Source organism: Myodes glareolus, chromosome 12 (assembly GCF_982192425.1).
Source record: "Myodes glareolus chromosome 12, mMyoGla1.1, whole genome shotgun sequence".
Taxonomy (NCBI): domain Eukaryota; kingdom Metazoa; phylum Chordata; class Mammalia; order Rodentia; family Cricetidae; genus Myodes; species Myodes glareolus.
In genome coordinates, this window is record NC_142037.1 from 21,568,587 (window position 1) to 21,586,658 (window position 18,072).

General features: G+C 39.4%; 1 protein-coding gene across 1 annotated transcript in view; it reads right to left on the bottom strand.

Moving 5' to 3' along the window:
- Pspc1 (paraspeckle component 1) overlaps positions 1-18,072 on the bottom strand; it is a 58,729-nt gene that overhangs the window by 27,231 nt on the left and 13,426 nt on the right. The window contains exon 5 of the mRNA XM_048442006.3: positions 13,707-13,791. Coding sequence (XP_048297963.1) covers positions 13,707-13,791 — 85 coding nt within the window. The remainder of the gene's footprint in view (positions 1-13,706; positions 13,792-18,072) is intronic.

The following is an 18,072-nucleotide window of genomic DNA, read 5'->3' on the forward strand; positions in this document are numbered from 1 at the left end:
CTTCCTAGATTTCACCTTCTAGTTTGTTACAAACCTCCAAATCAAAAACAACTGAAAATCAGAGTCACAACATGTACCTATGCTTCTATCAAGGAACTCCAGCCAACTTGTTGGCAAAACTCCATGATCTCATCAGTGGACCACTGAGACACAGGATCACAGGATTGAGTCTAACATTGACTAGCATGGAGTTGCCTGAAATAGATCAAGGACAAGAGCTGTAGCTCAGTGATAGAAGGCTGGTCTAGCATGGACAAAGAATGAACTGAGAGGGGTTCAACCTAATCCAACACTAGGAGAGAATACAAGAGAGGAGAAAAAAAAGAAAAGCCTACATAGCAAAATTCACAGACATTCACAGATGGAAAGAAGAAGGGAAACAATGGGAATAAAAGGGAAGCAAGAAAGGGTAATGTGGTTAAATATGGACAAATTATACTACATACAGGTGAAAATGTCATAATGAATTGTTATATATAATTAATTTATGCTAATAAACCTTTAAATAAGGAAACTATAAGAACATTACCACAAAGAACCAACACAAAAATTCAATAATGCATAGGGGGCATTATAAATCCTATTTTCTCTATGTTCATCAGCCCACTAAGGAAACTCCCGGAATAGTCAATACAAAACCTGCAAATCAGTCATTTTCTGTCTATGGATAGGTTGAGGCCACAGTAGCAAAGCAGTTGAACTACATACCAAGGCCTAACATAGTCACTATTTTGTCCCTTTGAAGAAACATTTATGACAGGCAGCAGAGGCACACACCTTTAATCCCAGCACTTGGGAGGCAGAGGCAGGAAGGTCTATCTAAATTCAAGGCCAAGTTCCAGGACAGCCAGGGCTGTTACACAGAGAAACCATATCTTGAAAAAAAAAAAAAAAAAGGAAGGAAGGAAGGAAGGAAGGATTGATTTGCTGTGTCTATAGAGATGACTCAGCAGTTAAGAGCATCAGCTGCTCTTACAGAAGCCCAAATTCAGTTCCCAAAACCTACATGGCAGCTCACAACCATGGTAACTACATGGTAACTCCAGTTCCAGAGGATCCTTCTGACCTCCAAGGGGCACCATGTATACATGTGGCTCATATACATACATACATACACACAGGCAAAATACTAAAACACATAAAACTACACACACACACACACACACACCAGACAGGGTTTCTTTCTATAGCCATGGCTGTCCTTGAACTTGCTCTGTAGACCAGCCGGGCCTCAAACTCACAAAGATTTACCAGCCTCTGCCTACTGAGTGCTGGCACCACCACCACCACTCAGCTAAAAAATATTTTTTGAAAGAAAAATGTTTACTGACACTTTCTAAAAGAAAGTAAACTTCACTATTTTGTATGTGTATAATATTAAAATAATAATTAAGCTACCAAATGATTAAGACAATAAACAGATGATAATACTAAAGTAATATTCTCTCATGGTACTGGCATTAAATCAGGTCAATATGAAATATTTGTCACACACACAAACAAGAAAAACACTACTTTAAGCCAGGCAGTAGTGGCGCATGCCTTTAATTCCAGCACTTGGGGGGCAGAGACAGGCAGAGAGCTCTGTGAGTTCGAGGCCAGCCTGGTCTACAGAATGAGTTCCAGGACAGGCTCCAAAGCTACAGAGAAACCCTGTATTGAAAAACCAAAAAAAAAAAAAAAAAAAAGGGTAAAGCAGTAAAAATACAGTGGCATAAGTCATTAATCTAAGTACTCAGGAGACAGTGGCAGGCATCTCCCTCTCTAAATTCAAGGCCAGCCTGATCTACAAATCAAGTTCTAGGCCAGCCAGGGCTACATAGTGAGAACCTGTTTCCAGAAAAGTGAAATACATGTTTCTATATTGCCAATTTTTATAGTACTCTTTTAAATCACCGTTCTATATTAAGAATCTCAGCAAAATTCTCAAAATGCAACATACCACTGCATGGTTTATGTACAATTTTACCACAAAAATGCATGTTTACTAAAGTATTTCTTCCACTGCCAGAAGGAAAACTCAGGAGTTCAAGGCAAATTTCTGGGGCTAGAAAGATGGCTGAGCAGTTAAGAGCATTTCCTGCTTTTGAGTTCAGTTCTCAGCATCCACATAGAATAGAACACAACTGCCTGTACCTCCAGCTCAAGGAAATCCAATGTCCTCTTCTGGCCTCACCAGGCACTCATATCCATATTCATATTCGCTCTTTCCCTCCACATCTACACACACACACACACACACACACACACACACACACACGTGCAGACACACAGAAGAACAAGAGGAGGAAGGGGAAGAAGGGGAAGAAGAGGAAGAGGAGGAAGAGGAAGAAGAGAAAGGTAGGCAGGCTGGTGCAAACGTATAATCCCAGCACTCAGTAGAGAGATGAAGGTTTCAAGAGTTAGAGAATCCCCAGTAACAACAAAAGAGATTCTGTCTTAAAAAAGATGGAAGGTATGGATAGACACGATTGTCCTCTGACCTCCACAGACACACCATGACTTAAATATACTAACACTCAGGCTGGAAAGAAGTGTCAGCAGCTAAGAGCACAGTGACTCCTCTTTCAGAGATCCTGAGTTCAATTCCCAGCACCCACACAGCAGCTCACAACCATCTGCAACTGTAGTCCCATGGGATCTGATGCCCTCTTCTAATGTGCAGACATACACACAGATGAAACACTCATGTACAGAAAATAAATACAAAAGTAAAATATTTTCTATAAAAAAGTACACTAACACATACATATCTATCTCCCCACTCACACACCCAAAAACACAAATTTCACATTCATATACTGTGGAAAAAATATTTTTTTAAGTTTTATTTTATTTTGCAATCTTTTTTATTTTATTTTTCTTTTTTCTTTCTTTCTTTTTTACCCACCTACTATGGGTTTCTCTGTGAAGCCGTGGCTATCGTGGAACTCTTCTTTGTAGGCCAAGCTGGCCTCAAACTCAGAGATCTGCCTGCCCCTGCCTCCCAAGTACTGCACTTTTAGAACAGGGTTTTGGCTATTCAGCTAGACTGACCATACACTCATGACACAGTAGCCTCAGTTTCCGGAATGCTGCAATTACAGGCAGGAGCCATATGCCCCACTTAAAATTCCCCATATTAAAAGATTGTAAGAGCCAAAGGCAGAGACAGTCTCTGTGCATTCAAGGCCAATCTGCTCTGCATAGTGAGTTCCAGGATAGCCAAGGGTACAACAGAGAAACCCTGACTCAAAGTCAAAGACAACAGGAGGAAGGGTATTTTACTAGCATCTTTTCCTAATTTTAAAATGTCAAGGCCAGGGGGCCAAAGAAATGGCTTAGTGGGTCAGATCAAAATTACTTAATTTTCATTACAAGTCCATGCAAGGCTGAAAACCTAAGATTCAATTCCTATAACACACACAATGGTGGAAGGAAAGACCCAGCCTTAAAAAGCTATCCTCTAACAGCCACAAGACACATATTTACACACTTATACAACTTCCTACCTACCCAACCACCCCCTTTCTCTTTCTCTGGAACAATTTTTTTTTTAATTAAAAGCTAGGCATGATAGTGCATACTATAATCACAGCACTCAGGAGAATCGGGCAGGGGGACTGAAACCAGCCTAGGTTCACAGCAAGACAGTCTTAAAAAAAAAAAAAAACGAATGAAGAAAAATATAGTAAAATATAACTCATATTTCTTGTGAAATCTGGAGTGGCACCCCATAATCAAATACATGAATTTTGGGGCTGGAGAGATGGCTTGGTGGTTAAGAGCACTGGCTGCTCTTCCAGAGGTCCTGAGTTCAAATCCCATCAACCACATGGTGGCTCAAAACCATCTGTAACAATATCTGGAGTCCTCTTCTGGCATGCGGGCATACATGGAGGCAGAATGTCATATACATAATAAATAAATCTTTAAAAAAAAAACACATGAATTTTCTACAGTAAATATTTATACCCATTGAAAAGAACAAAGGTATCACATAGTTACATGAGCTCCGGAAACGCCTTGCCACAAAGCTCATGTCACTCTGCTAAAAATGAGGTAAGGGATTGTAGAGACAGCTCAGGCTGCTATTCCAGAGAACCTACATGGCAGCTCACAACCATCTGTAATTCCAATTTCAGTGGATGCAAATGCCTTCTTCTGGCCTTCTTGAGCACAGGGCATGTATGTGATGCACAGACATAAATACATAAATGCAAAGATTTTTTAAAATAAATAAACACAAGGATATATTTTAAAAGTTTGGTTTGGGAGCTGATAATATGGTAGGTATACCTAGAGTTAATAGAGTGCTCGCCTAGCATGTATGAAACCCTGAGTTTGGTGTCCAGCACTTCATAGTAGATGTGCCATGGTACTTGAGTATTCCCCTCCCCTAGTACTGGGGAGGTGGAAGCAAGAGGATTAGAACTTCAAGGTCACAAAAAAAGGAAGAAAAAAAAAACAGTACTCAGGAGGCAGAGGCAGCTGGATCTCTAAGTTCAAGGCCAGCCTGGTCTACAGAGCTAGTTCCAGGACAGCCAGGGCTATTACACACAAAACCAAAATCTCCCCCGCAAAAAAAAAAAAAAGAAAAAAGGATTTCAAGGTCACCCTGGCATAAGTGAAAACCCATGTCTGCATAATCAAGTTTGGTGGCATATGCCTTTAATCCCAGCACTCATGAGAAGGCAAAGGCAGACAGATCTCTGTGATTATCTTGCAAATTCCAAAGTAGTCAAGGGATACTACATAGTGAGACCATTTCAAAATATTAAAAAATAGAAACAAAGTGTTGATGTGCTGGCTCAACTGGTAAAGTGCCTATTTTACCAAGTATGAGGACCTGAGGTCAGATCTCCAACACTCTCAAAAAAGATGGACATGCTGGTGTACATATGTAGCCCCAATAGTGAAGGAAGGTGCATGTGGAGAACAGATGACATCAGGTGTCTTCCTTCCTTAATATCTCTCAATTCTTTTTGCTGAGAGGCAATTACTCTTGATTAGTACAGAATTCATTTATTCAGACAGCATAGCCAACTTGCCACACTGATTTAGTTAATGACTTCTTTCCACTTACGGCATTACAGGCATTTCCACACTGGGATTACAGGAGAGCTGCTAAACATGGGCCGCTTTAGTAGGTATTGGGGATGCAAACGGAGTTCCTCAGGCCTGCACAGCAAGTACTGAGCCATCTCCCCAAATAGAAATCATCATCACATCCCTTTCTTTCTCTTTTTTGGCTGGTTTTTTGAAACAGGGCTTCCCTGTGTAACCCTGGCTGTCCTCCAACTCAAAGTTCAAAGAGGTCAACCTGCCTATGCCTCCTGAGTGCTGGGATTAAAGGTGTGCGCCACCACTAGATAGGATAAATTTCACAATTTACTTCTTTTGTCCACTACCTTATACCAACACTGAAACAGTTTTTCTTACTAATGCTTTTAGATTTATAGAGAAGTTACAAAAGCAGAACTTTATCCAACCACTCATAGTATTATCATTACAAATAATCACCAAGCAATTGTGAGTGAATGAACACAGAAACAATGTTAAAATCTACACATTTTTGTTTCTCGGTTTGATTTCAATATTTTAAATTTTATTTACATATTTGTGTGTGTGCATGCACACATAACATGCTACAGTGTACACAGGAAATCAGAGGACAAGTTACAGAAGAGTCCTCATCTTCCATCAGGTGGACTCCAACGATTAGAGGTCCTTCACTGCCTTTAGTCATCATGCCACAAAGTAAATAAAATCCTTGATTCAACTTTCACCAAAGTCCCCATCTATAGTTTCCTTGTGTTTTAGGCCTTAATAGGAATTCCATACTACATTTGGTTATTCTCTCTTTTCCACATTTATGTATTGGGGGTGGGGTACATATGTGTCACATCTTACAAATCAAAGTCATGACAACCTGTGAGAGCTGGTTCTTTCCACCAAATGTTTCCAGAGTTTAAACTCAAACTCACCAGGCTTAGCAAGGTCCTTTACTGCTAAAATATCTTAGGAGTTTAATTATTTCTCTCCAATCTCCTACAGTTCAGTCTCTTTTAAGAACTTGCCCCCTTTTATGAAGATCAAGGAAAATTTTATTAGAAGTTTGAAAAATAGGGCAAAGAAGCTATAAATCTCTTCAGTTGCTAGGAAGAAGGAAACAGAGAAAGGGAAGATATATTGCCACGTTTTTTAGTTTGAGAGCAGTCAGCATCTTCAACAGAGGAAGGCAGGCAGCTGAGCAGTGGGAAATCAGAAGCATAGTGGGAAAGGGTATAAGTAGAGTCTCAGAAGAAGAGATGTCAGGGAAGCATAACTAGGCTTTGACCAAGTACTCAAAGAAAAACAGAAAACAAAATTTACTCAGAAAAGCCAGGCAGGGAGGGACTAGAGAGATGGCTTGGCAGAAAGTTACTGCTCTTGCAGAGGACCAGAACTAGATTCCCAGCACCCATGATGGGCAGTTCACAATTGAAACTCCAGCTACAGGGACCTGTTGTCCCGTTCTAGCTTCTGTGGGAACACACATGCACTGGGATTGCACATGCACACACATAGAGACACCTGCACATAAATAAAAGTCTGAAAAGAAATGAAGCAGGCAGGCTGCAATGACACATGATGAAAACTTGCAAAAGATTGCATTATTTACTTACTATTTATTTTTGAGACTTTCTCTCATTAATTCAAGTTACCTCTCAATTTCACAGTACTCTTGCTACCTCAAGTAACTATTTCTTATTTGATTACAAACATGTGCCACCACGGCTGGATTGAAATGACTGTACGATTGATTTTGTTTTGTCAATTGTTTTTCAACTTTGTATTTGCTTCTGTGTATGTACGTCACAGTCCACACATGAGGTAAGAAGTTGTCTTTCCACCTTGTTGGGACAGGCTCTCTCAGTTTTGCCTTCCTACTGCATCCTCCAGATTACTGCATATCCCAAAAGTCTCTATTCTACAGTGCCTGCCTTCCATCTGGAAGTAAAAATGCAGGGATTGTAGTGAGGAGCTGCGGGCAGGCCTGCTTTTCATCCAGCCCGGCTCCCGCCCAGCTAGCTTAGCCCCGGAAATAACAACACACAAATTGTATTCATTTAAACACTGCCTGGCCCATTATCTCTAGAGATTGACTAACCCATTTCTAATAATCTGTGTAGCACCATGAAATGGTGGCTTACCAGGAAGGATTCAGCATGTTTGACCTGGTGGCTGGCTCCATGGCGTCTGCTTCACTTCCCTCTTCCTAGCATTCTGTTCTGTTTACTCCGCCTATCTAATTTTCTGTCCTATCAGAGGGCCAAGGCAGTCTCTTTATTAACCAATGAAAATAACACATAACAGAAGGCCCATCTACAAGGGATTACATATGTCTGCCACCTTAACTAGCTTTCCATCTGGGTTCAGGGATCCAATTCAGGTGGTTAAGTTTGCACATCAAGTGTTTTTGACCCACTAAGAAACCTCCCTAGCTCTTTCTTTATTACATGTTTTAAGACAGAATTTCTCAGTGTAGCTTTAGAGCCTGTTCTGGTACTCTCTCTGTAGGCCAAGGCCAGCCTCGAACTCATAGAAATTCACTTGCCTCTGCCTTCCAAATCCTGGGCTTTTTGTTTGTTTGTTTGTTTGTTTGTTTGTTGTTTTGCTGAACTCATAGAAATTCACTTGCCTCTGCCTTCCAAATGCTGGGCTTTTTGTTTGTTTGCTTGTTGTTTTGCTTTTTTTTTTTAAAGATTTATTTACTTTGAAAAAAGAAAAAATGCTGGATGGTAATGGCACACACCTATAATCCCAGCACCTAGGTGGCAAAGGCATGTGAATCTCCACAAAGTTGAGGCCAGGCTTGTCTACAGGGAGTTCCAGGACAGTCAAGGCTACACAGAGAAACCCTGTCTCATGGAGGGAAAAAAGATTTATTTCTTTCTTTAGTCAGGTGTGGTAACACATTTTTAATCCCAGCACTTGGGAAGCAGAGGCAAATTTCTGAGTGCAAGGGCAGCCTGGACTACCGAATGAGTCCAACACAGCCAGGGCTACACAAAGACAAAAACAAAAACAAAGGTTTATTTATTACTTTATTGTGTATGAGTGCTTGCTTGCCTATATGTTTGTATGTGTACATGTACAGATACATGTGCATGCATGTAGAGGCCAAAGGAGGGCATCAGATACTTTGGAACTAGAGTTACAAAGAATTTTGAGCCACCATGTGAGAGCCAGCAGCTGATCCCAGGATCTCTGTGGAAGTATGAGATGGTTCTTAACCACTGAATCACCTCTGCAGCCAGCGTTGGCTTCTTTTTAAAGAAAACTGAAGGCCACTGAGTCTGTTCAGGATATACAAGTGCTTGCCTATGAGCTGGAGACCCCAGTTTAATCCCTGGATCTCCGAAAACAGAAAAGACTCCAATAATTTATCCACCTAACTCTACAAGATCACTATGGCAAGTGCACACAAACACATTATACATACACACACACACACACACACAGAGAGAGAGAGAGAGAGAGAGAGAGAGAGAGAGAGAGACAAAGAAAGAGGGAGGGTTTACTTTAAAGAGAACTTACTATTTTGTAGACAATCCTTTAACTTGCACTCGTCTAACTTTTTCTCCTGACAAGAAAGGGGTTATGCACACTTGGAAAGAATGTCTGTGAAGATATCATATGCTATATCCTTACTGAGAAATATCAACAAATGCATGATATAAAGTGTCTGATTAGGATAATGGAAAATTCTGACATTTAGTCATAATGCTGTCTACAAAGAATCTCTACTTTGAATTTACTATTTTTCCACTTAAACTTAATACAAAAATTTAAGATTTGTTTTTAATTGTGTATGTAAATGTCAACGCATGAATATGTGAGTGCAGATGTCCATGAAGGCCAGAGCATTTGTTCTTCTCTCAAGTTAGACAATATAAGTTGCTTGACATGGGTGCTGGGAACAATTAAGAGCACTACTCTTCCAGAAAACTATTCCCAACACCAACATGGCAATATAACCATTTGTAATACAGTCCCAAAGAGTTTGGTTCCCTTTTCTTGAATCAAACGGCACTTCATGCATGCATGCATGTGTATCATACATAATAAACATGTAAGCAAAACACCCATACACATTACATAAATAAAATTTTAAAATAGTAAAAAAAAAAAACTTTAAAGAGAGCAGAAAATGCTCTTTACCACTAAGCCATCTCTCCAACAATAATATACAATTAAAATATTTCTTAAAAATATTTTAATGTGTCTGTGCGCTGTGTGTATGCAGTCCCTGAGGAGGCCAGAAGGGGGAACTGTATAACTGTATAACTGGAGTTAGAGAAAGTTGTTAGCTACCTTTTAAGTGTCTGAATGGAACATGGGTCCTCTGAAAGACCAGCCAGTACTTTTAATCTCTGAGCCAACTCTCCAGCATCCACCATATAAACTGCTAATGATGTCAATTTTATTTGTATTAACACTATGCAAAAGTCCTATTGTTCAAAAATTTGCCCACTTTCACATAAGTAAACCTTATCTTCTAGGTATGGTAAGGCACACCTGGACTGCCAACCATAGGGAAACTGAAATAGGAGGACCCCCATGAAATACATAGTGAAACAAAAAAAGAAAAATTGTCTTTTCTATAATTATTATTATACTCTTTACTTATCAGTGATTTATCACCTTTTCTTTTTAATTTGATACATGAAATTCTACTGCAAAGAGCTGCTTTTTTTCCTGTTATATATTTAACTATTCAATACTTTTAGCAGTATGGAACTTATACAAACTTTGTTCTATGGCTTAAAAGCTAATGATCTCATTCTATGTTTCTCTGTCTCAATTTCTCTACCTTTCTCCCTCATTTCTCTCTTCTTTTGGTTAAACTGTTGGCCATGAGAAGATGTCATGTTGTTTTCTAGGTTCTTCTGACATAATCTACCCTTGTTAAAGTCCCCTTGTTAGTAAGTACTTTGTTACTATTAATATAATTTCTTCAAAAACCATGGCTTGTTTTATTAGGGAAAGGCACTTACAAGAATGTGAAAAGTAAGTGTGCTCACTGTTGCTGACATCACTGCTTCCGGGGTCGTTTAATGAATAGTGCTATGAAAACATTAGTTTAATCACATACTTGTACTTCTGCATCTACCTATCAATACTAAAACCCTCTGATCTCACAGTAGTGAGTCTAATACAACATACACCATTCATCTTGTCTTTCTTCATTCTCCAACAGTGATAACCTGGGTCTCATACTACAGTTCCTAAACTGTTCAGAATGCTGAATGTGGGAGCACACACCTATGATCTCAGCAGTTGAAAAGAGGAAGGTAAGACAGCCTGTAGCATATAGGGACCCCCGGACACATTCAAAAGTGCATGCCGCCTCCAATACAAACACAAACACCTATACCCTTAAAACTAGATTATACACAATGAGACCCTACTAAGAACAAGAAAAAACAAAAAACAAAAAACAAAGAGTTGGGCAGTGGTGGTGCATGCCGTTAATCCCAGCACTTGGGAGACAGAGGTCAGCCTGGTCTACAAGAGCTAGTTCCAGGACAGGCTCAGACTTCAGGGAAACCCTGTCTTGGGGGGGAAAAAAACTAGATTATGGAATAAATGTATGGCTTGTCCTGCATGCATGTGTGTGTAACTATTTTTTCTTTTAAAAGCAGTTTTGTGTGTGTGTTTTCTTTTTTGTTTTTGTTTTTTGAGGTTCGTAAGAAAATTGAGTGGTAGATTGTATTCCCAAATACTTCCTTCCATACCGAAATCCACAACAACCTACCGTCAACATGTCCATGAGTGACACATTTGTTAAAATCCATTAACCCCAATAACACATTAACATTCAGAGTTCAATGTTTCTGTTAGGGTTCAGTTTTGGTATGCATGTTGTAGGTTCAAGGAAAGAAAAAAGGTAGGATTATACAAAGCAGTTTTATTGCCCTATAAATCTGAGTTCCTGAAGAGATGACTCAGAAGTTAAGAGCACTTGCTACAGCCAGGCAGTGGTGTCGCCCATCATTAATCCCAGCACTCCAAAGCAGAGAGAGGTGAACCTCTTGAGTTCGAGACCAGCTTGGTCTACAGAGCGAGTTCCAGGACAACTTGGGCTATTATGCAGAGAAACCCTGTCTCAAGAAACCAATCAATCAATCAATCAATCTATCTATCGAGCACCTGCTGCTTTTGTGGAGGACCTGGGTTCCCAGAACCCACTTGCCGGCTTACTACCACCTGTAACTCCAGTTCTGGGAATCTGATGCCTGTTTCTGACTTTCACAGCATACATACAGGTACTCAAATCACATGAAAATAATCTTTAAAATAATTTTCCACATCAACACCTCCATTCTCTAACCGTGAACAAGAACTGATCTTCCCATCTCCTTAGGTTGCTATTTCCATAGTAATTGGAATCATACAATATCTGCTTTTTTTAGATTGTGTTCTACTTAAAAATAAGCATGTAAGGGAGCTGGAGAGATGGTTCAAGTGGTTAAGAGCACTGGTTACTCTTCCAGAGGTCCTGAGTTCAATTACAAGCAACCACATGGTGGCTCACCACCACCTGTAATGACATCTGGTGTCCCCTTCTGGAGTGCAAGCAGATATGCAGGTAGAACACTATATATACATAATAAATAAATTTTTAAAAAAAAAGAATGTACAATTCCTTTCATGTCTTCTCCTGGCTTGATAGTTCATTCCTCTATAGTGCATGACAAATATTCTATTGTCTAAAGATTTCAGCTTACCAAGTTCATTCTTTTTCAAGGCCAACTGCAGCTACATACTAACTTCAAGACCAGTTTTGGCTACATTTAAAACCAGTCTGAACTACAAAAGACCTTGTTTCAAACCCAAACAAATTAACAAAAGATTATTTAAGTTCCAAATCACTTTTTTCTTTTCTTTTGTTGTTTTTTTTTTTAAGATTTACTTATGTATTATATAGACAGTGTTCTGTCTGTGTGTATGCCTGCAGGTCAGAAGAGTGCACCAGACCTCATTACAGATGGTTGTGAGTCACCATGTGGTTACTGGGAATTGAACTCAGGACCTCTGGAAGAGCAGTCAGTACTCTTAACCTGAGTCATCTCTTCAGTACCTTCAAATCACTTTTCAATGTGACTATGTTATTCATCTCTATCAGACTCATGTGTTAAATTTTATGTAACAATTAGGATTTTTCTGTTCCACACTCTATTTGGCTTTGATTAGTTGTCTTGGGCTGAAGAGATGGCTCAGAGGTTAAGAGCACTGACTGTTCTTCCAGAGGTCCTGAGTTCAATTCCCAGCAACCACATGGTGGCTCACAGCCATCTATAATGAGGTCTGATGCCCTCTTCTGGCCTGCAAGCATACATGGAAGGAATGTTGATTAGTTGTCTTCCTTGCTGGGGTGGGAAGGGGCGGTGGCAGTTATCTATAGAATTCATTACTATACAAAAAGTCTAACTGACAAACTGGGATAAGAGAAAGCTGGGTTTAAAAATAAGGTTTTAAATTTGGGAATTAGTTTCCTTTCCTTTGAGAAACTGAGAAGATCTGGACCAGTTTCGATGAAAACAAACTGTTTACATAAAAAGAAACCATGAGTGTCCTTTTCCTGATGAGGAAAAGCACCTCAGGAGCGCTAAAACTGTGAGGTACACTGAAAAGTTTTAGAGTAGCTCTCAACCGGGCGATGATATTTTGTCGACATGTATGTCTGTGTGAGGGCATAGAATCCTCTGGAACTGGATTTACAGACAGTTTTGAGTGTTGGGAATTAAACCTGGGTCCTCTGCAAAAACAACTAGTGTTCTTAACCTCTGAGTCATCTCTCCTACCCTTACTACTTTTATATGAAAAAAAAAAAAAATCAAATGTTTCATCTATCATAGCTTTGTTTAAAACGTTAACTTATGCCAGGCAGTGGTGGCACATGTCTTTAATCCCAGCACTTGGGAGACAAAGGCAGAGGATCTCAGTGAGGAGAAATTCAGTGAGTTAGAGGCCAGCCTGGTCTACAAAGTGAATTTCAGGACAGTCAGGAGGACTGTCCCACAGAGAAACCGTCTTGAAATACTTAAAAAAAAAAAAAAAAATTTACGTGTGATTTTTTTTAAGCTTTGAAGACTAAGTGATTTTTAATGCCCATGCCCCTGAGCAGGGGATGTGGCTCAGTTGGTAAAGTGTCTATCTACCACACAAGAGCCCAGGCACTGCATAAACTGAACACAGTAGCAGCATAAACCAACTCACTTGAGATCCACCTACTTCTGGTTCCCTAGAGTTAGTATTGAAAAGGAAGGGTGTGCCTCCACTGCCCAGCGAGTGTTTTGGGAAAGTAAGGCTGGATGCTCTAGACTTTGAGGCCAACCTGGCAGACAATAGCAGTGACAAGTCAACTCAGGTTACATAGTGAAAACCTATTTCAAAACAAAACTAAAGCAAAATAGTTATCTAAATGTATCTATCTCTGGAAAAAGTCTGGCAAATCACTGGACATTCTTACAATTAATTACATGCAACACTTAACCTCAAAATCTGTGCAAAGAGTACCCTTAACCAGCAAAGGAATCACAATTCTAATTTCCTATGTGTGGATGAAAAAAAAAGGTTTCTTAAGTATTGTTACTATTTTCACAACTTACAAAGGATAAGAGAATTTTATAAATAAAACATACAACGAAATACATTTATGTTAGGTATTAATTTACCTCAGTTGTATTTGCTTCCGTTTTTGCAATTCTTGGTTTCTGAGTTCTTCCAAGCGTCTGAGTTCTTCTTGACGTCTCATTAGATCTAAAAAAATATTACTACATATAAGAATTTTTTAACCTTCCTTTTCTGAGTTTTCACATCCAAACGTAGAATGTCTATTACTGGTGCATATAAGAGCTAAGAAAATACTGGTTCTACTGCTTTCTATTTTTGTTTCAAAGATTTATTTTTATTTTATATGTATGAATAGTTTGCCTCCAGGTTTGTGTCTACAACATGCATGGCTGGTATCCAAGAATGCCAAAAGAGGACATTAGATCCCCTGGAACTGGAGTTACAGACAGCTGTAGGTACTAGGAATCAAACATGGGTCCTCTGGAAAAGCAGTCAGTGCTCTTAACTGCTGAGACATCTCTCTAGCTATCTCTTTTTGGTTTTAATCCTAATTTTTTTGTGGGTTTTTTTTAAAACATAGGGTCAATCTATTCACAGGAGTCATCTAAGACCATGGGGAAACAAATATTTACATTACAATTCATAAAAGTAGCAAAATGAATTATAAATTAGCATAGAAATAATTTTATGGTTGAGGGTCACCACAGCATGAAGAAGAACTGCATTAAAGAATAACAGCATTGCCGGGCAGTGGTGGCGCAGGCCTTTAATCCCAACACTCAGGAGGCAGAGGCAGGTGAACCACTGGTGAGTTCAAGGCCAGCCTGGTCTACAAGAGTTAGTTCTAGGACTGTTACACTGGGAATCCCTGTCTCAAAAATCAAAAAAAAAAAAAAAAAGAATAACAGCATTAAGAAAGTTGAGAATAACTGCCATAGAACAAACTAGAACTCACTATGTAACCCAAGGTGGTTTCAAACTCACTACAATCCACCTTCCCTAAGCTTCAAAAGTGCTGGGATTCTGGGATTATATACATGAGCAACGACATCTGGTGTTTTAAGATAATGCTTTGATAAATTATGTAGTCTTGGTTGACCTCAAACTTGGAATCCTCCCAACTCCTTGCAGAGTTCTGCCATTGATTACAGGTACACAATACCACATGCAACTTCTATGCCACTTTAAAGAAATCAATAAAGGATAAATATCAGACAGTCAAACGATGATCATAAAGTGATACCTAAACCTAGGGTTAATACTTCTATACAGGTGTGGTGTGGTGACACACTTTAAATCCCAGCATTCAAGAGGTACTCTGGGAGTTCTAGGCAGCCAGAGCTATATAATATATAACATAGAGACCCTACCTTCAAATAAATAAATAAATAGTTTCTGTGTGGGAGAATTATGATTGGAGAACATTGCATTAGCTGAGCACTTGGGAGGTAGTGGCAAGGGGATCTCTGTGTATTCCAGACCAGACTAAACTATATAATGAGTTTTAAGCCAACCAGTACTATATAGCGAGATCCTATCTCAAAGAAATAAAAAAAATGAAGACAATGAATATACATACATAGCTACAGAGAAAATCAAAGAATTGGGCAGAAGAGATGGCTCAGTTTAAGGGTACAGCATATATTGCTCTTGCACAGTCACTGAGTTTCATTCCCAGTACCCACATGAAAAATAAGAAACTCTGTAATTCCATTCCCAGGGGACCTGACATTCTCTTCAGGACTCCCTGGGTACACATGTACTTGGTGCACAGATATACATGCAGACAAAACACCCATACACACAAAAATCTTAAAAAAAAAAAAAAAAAAAAAGGAAATCTAATCACTAGCCAGGGGTTGGGAGCACATGCCTTTAGTGCCAACACATAGTAATGAGAATCAGGAAGATCTTCATGAACTGGAGACCAGCCTGGTCTACAGAGTGAGTTTCAGACAATCAGGACTACACAAAGAAAACCCTGTCTTGAAAAAAACCAAATCCTTGTGACTCAGCCCCCCAACAAAGGGAAAACTTAGGAATTGTCTCCTACATTAAAAATCAAAAACATACAGAAACCAAGTTCAATTTGTAGTTCTAATCTCTAAAGAGGCTGTGACCACCACCCCCCAAAAAAACAGAAAAAGGAGAGGGGGCCTTGAGTCTAGAAACTAGAGTTCATGAATGCAGAGGACAACAGTGAGACTCTATTAAAAAACAAAATCCTGCATTTTATCCTAACATAAATTAGAATTTAGCAAAAGGATTTAGAGATGAGTCATCAATGTTTTTTTATTTTTTCTTTTGGTAATAGCAGAAAGGGGTATTTGAGACAGGATCTCATAAAATCCAGGCCAAATTTTCAATCATTATATGTAGCAGACAATAACCTTAAACTCCTGATTCTCCAGCCTGTATGTGTCAAACGTTGAGAATTCAGGCATATGGCACCACATAACAGTGAACATTTGTTACACCAGGCATAGTAGTATACACCTATACTTCCAGCACTTGAGTGAAGAATCAGGAGCTCAAGTTTATCCTCCACTATAGCCAAGTTTTAGGTAAGCCTGGGCTACACTGAGACCTCCCCCTCCTCCCTCACACTACATTTCAAAAAGAAAATTTAACATGCCTTTAATCCCAGTACTTGGGAGGCAGAGGCAGAGAGATCTCATCTCTGTGAGTTCGAGGCCAGCCTGGTCTACAAGAGCCAGTTCCAGGACAGGCTCTAAAACGACAGCAAAACCCTGTCTCAAAAAAATAACAAAAAAAAAAAAAAAGGAGGAGAGGGAATATTGATATGCTTAATTCCAGCATTTAGGAGTTGAAGGTAGGAGTAATCAAGGTCATCCTCTGCTACAGAGTTAGAACTTCAAGGTCATCTAGTTACAAAACAATCTACACTAAAGAAAAAGAATGGGAAGAAAAAAAACCAACCAGGGCTAGAAAGTGGGCACTGGTGGTACACTCCTTTAATCCTAGTACTTAGGAGGCCTCTAGAAATCTCCACAGTGGGTTGGAGAGATGGCTCAGTGCTTAAGAGCTCTTCCAAAGGTTCTGAGTTCAATTCCCAGCAACCACATGGTGGCTCACAACCATCTATAATGAGGTCTGGTGCCCTCTTCTGGCCTGCAGGCAGAATATTGTATATATAATAAATAAAATAAATAAATTTAAAAGAAAAAAAGAAATCTCCATGGTGAGGCCAGCCTGGTCTACAGAGTGAGTTCCAGGACAGCTAAGGGTACACAGAAAAATACTGTCTCAAAGTGAAAAAAAGAAAAAAAAAATGTTCTTGGGGGCTAGAGAGAGCTCAGAAGAGAGCACTGACTACTCTTCCAGAGAACCCAATGTTTGAATGCCAGCACCTAGGTCCCAATACTATGACACTACCACAGATTACTCCAATTCCAGGGGGCTCAATGCCCTCTTCCGGCTTCCAAGACAATAGGCATACTGTGTTACAATGACATGCATGCAGGCAAAATACATAAGTATTTAAAAAAATTTTTGTTCAAAGACTGCTCTTACAAACTGAGTTATCAGTTTCATATTCTTCCCAGTTTTTAAGAATCTATTCTTAGCGGGGCAGTGGTGGTACATGCATTTAATTCTCAGCACTTGGGAGACAGAGGCATGCGGATCTCTGTGAGTTCAAGGCCAGCCTGGTCTACAAAAGCTAGTTCCAGGACAGGCTACAAAGAAACCCTATCTCAAAAGACCTAAAAAATAAAAAAAATTTTAAAAAAGAAAAAAAAAAAAAAGGACCTAGTCTTTCTGATTCCCCAAAGTTATCTGAACACATAAATCTTTTTCTTCTCTACCAATTATCATTTGATACTCCTTCCTCCCTCTCCTAAACCCAAGGTCCAACTAGGGATTGAATCCATAGCCTTGTGTATGCTAAAAAAGTGCTCTATAATTTAACAAAAATCATAGCTCCATTTTGGTGCTCTTCTAATGCATAGTAATAACTTTAAAGCCAACACTTAATCATAATCTTTCTTTCAAATAAAATTCTACACGTGGCTCTGGGAAGTGGTGGCGTAGACCTTTAATCCTCAAGGGCAGAGGCAGGCAGATCCTGTGAGTTCAAGGCCAGCCTGGTTTACAAAGTGACTTCCACAACAGTCAAGGCTTCACAGAGAAACCCTGTCTCAAAAAAAAGGGGGGGATTACATGTGGCCTTATTTCATTCCTATCTTACACAAATTGTATACTATGCTTCCCTTTCTGTCAATGGAATGATATCTGTATTACTACTAAAGTTAAACATCCTTGAACTACCACATCCAGCAATGCTACTCAAGTAAGAAACTCAAAAAAATTTTTTCAGTGTCTCTTGTAATCCAAGCTGCCCTGGAACTTGCTAGCCAAGGTTATGAAATTCCAATTCTCCAGCTTCATCCAAGTCCTAGAAGTACAGGCATTCATCAACCACTTCCGCTTCAAATATAACCCTGG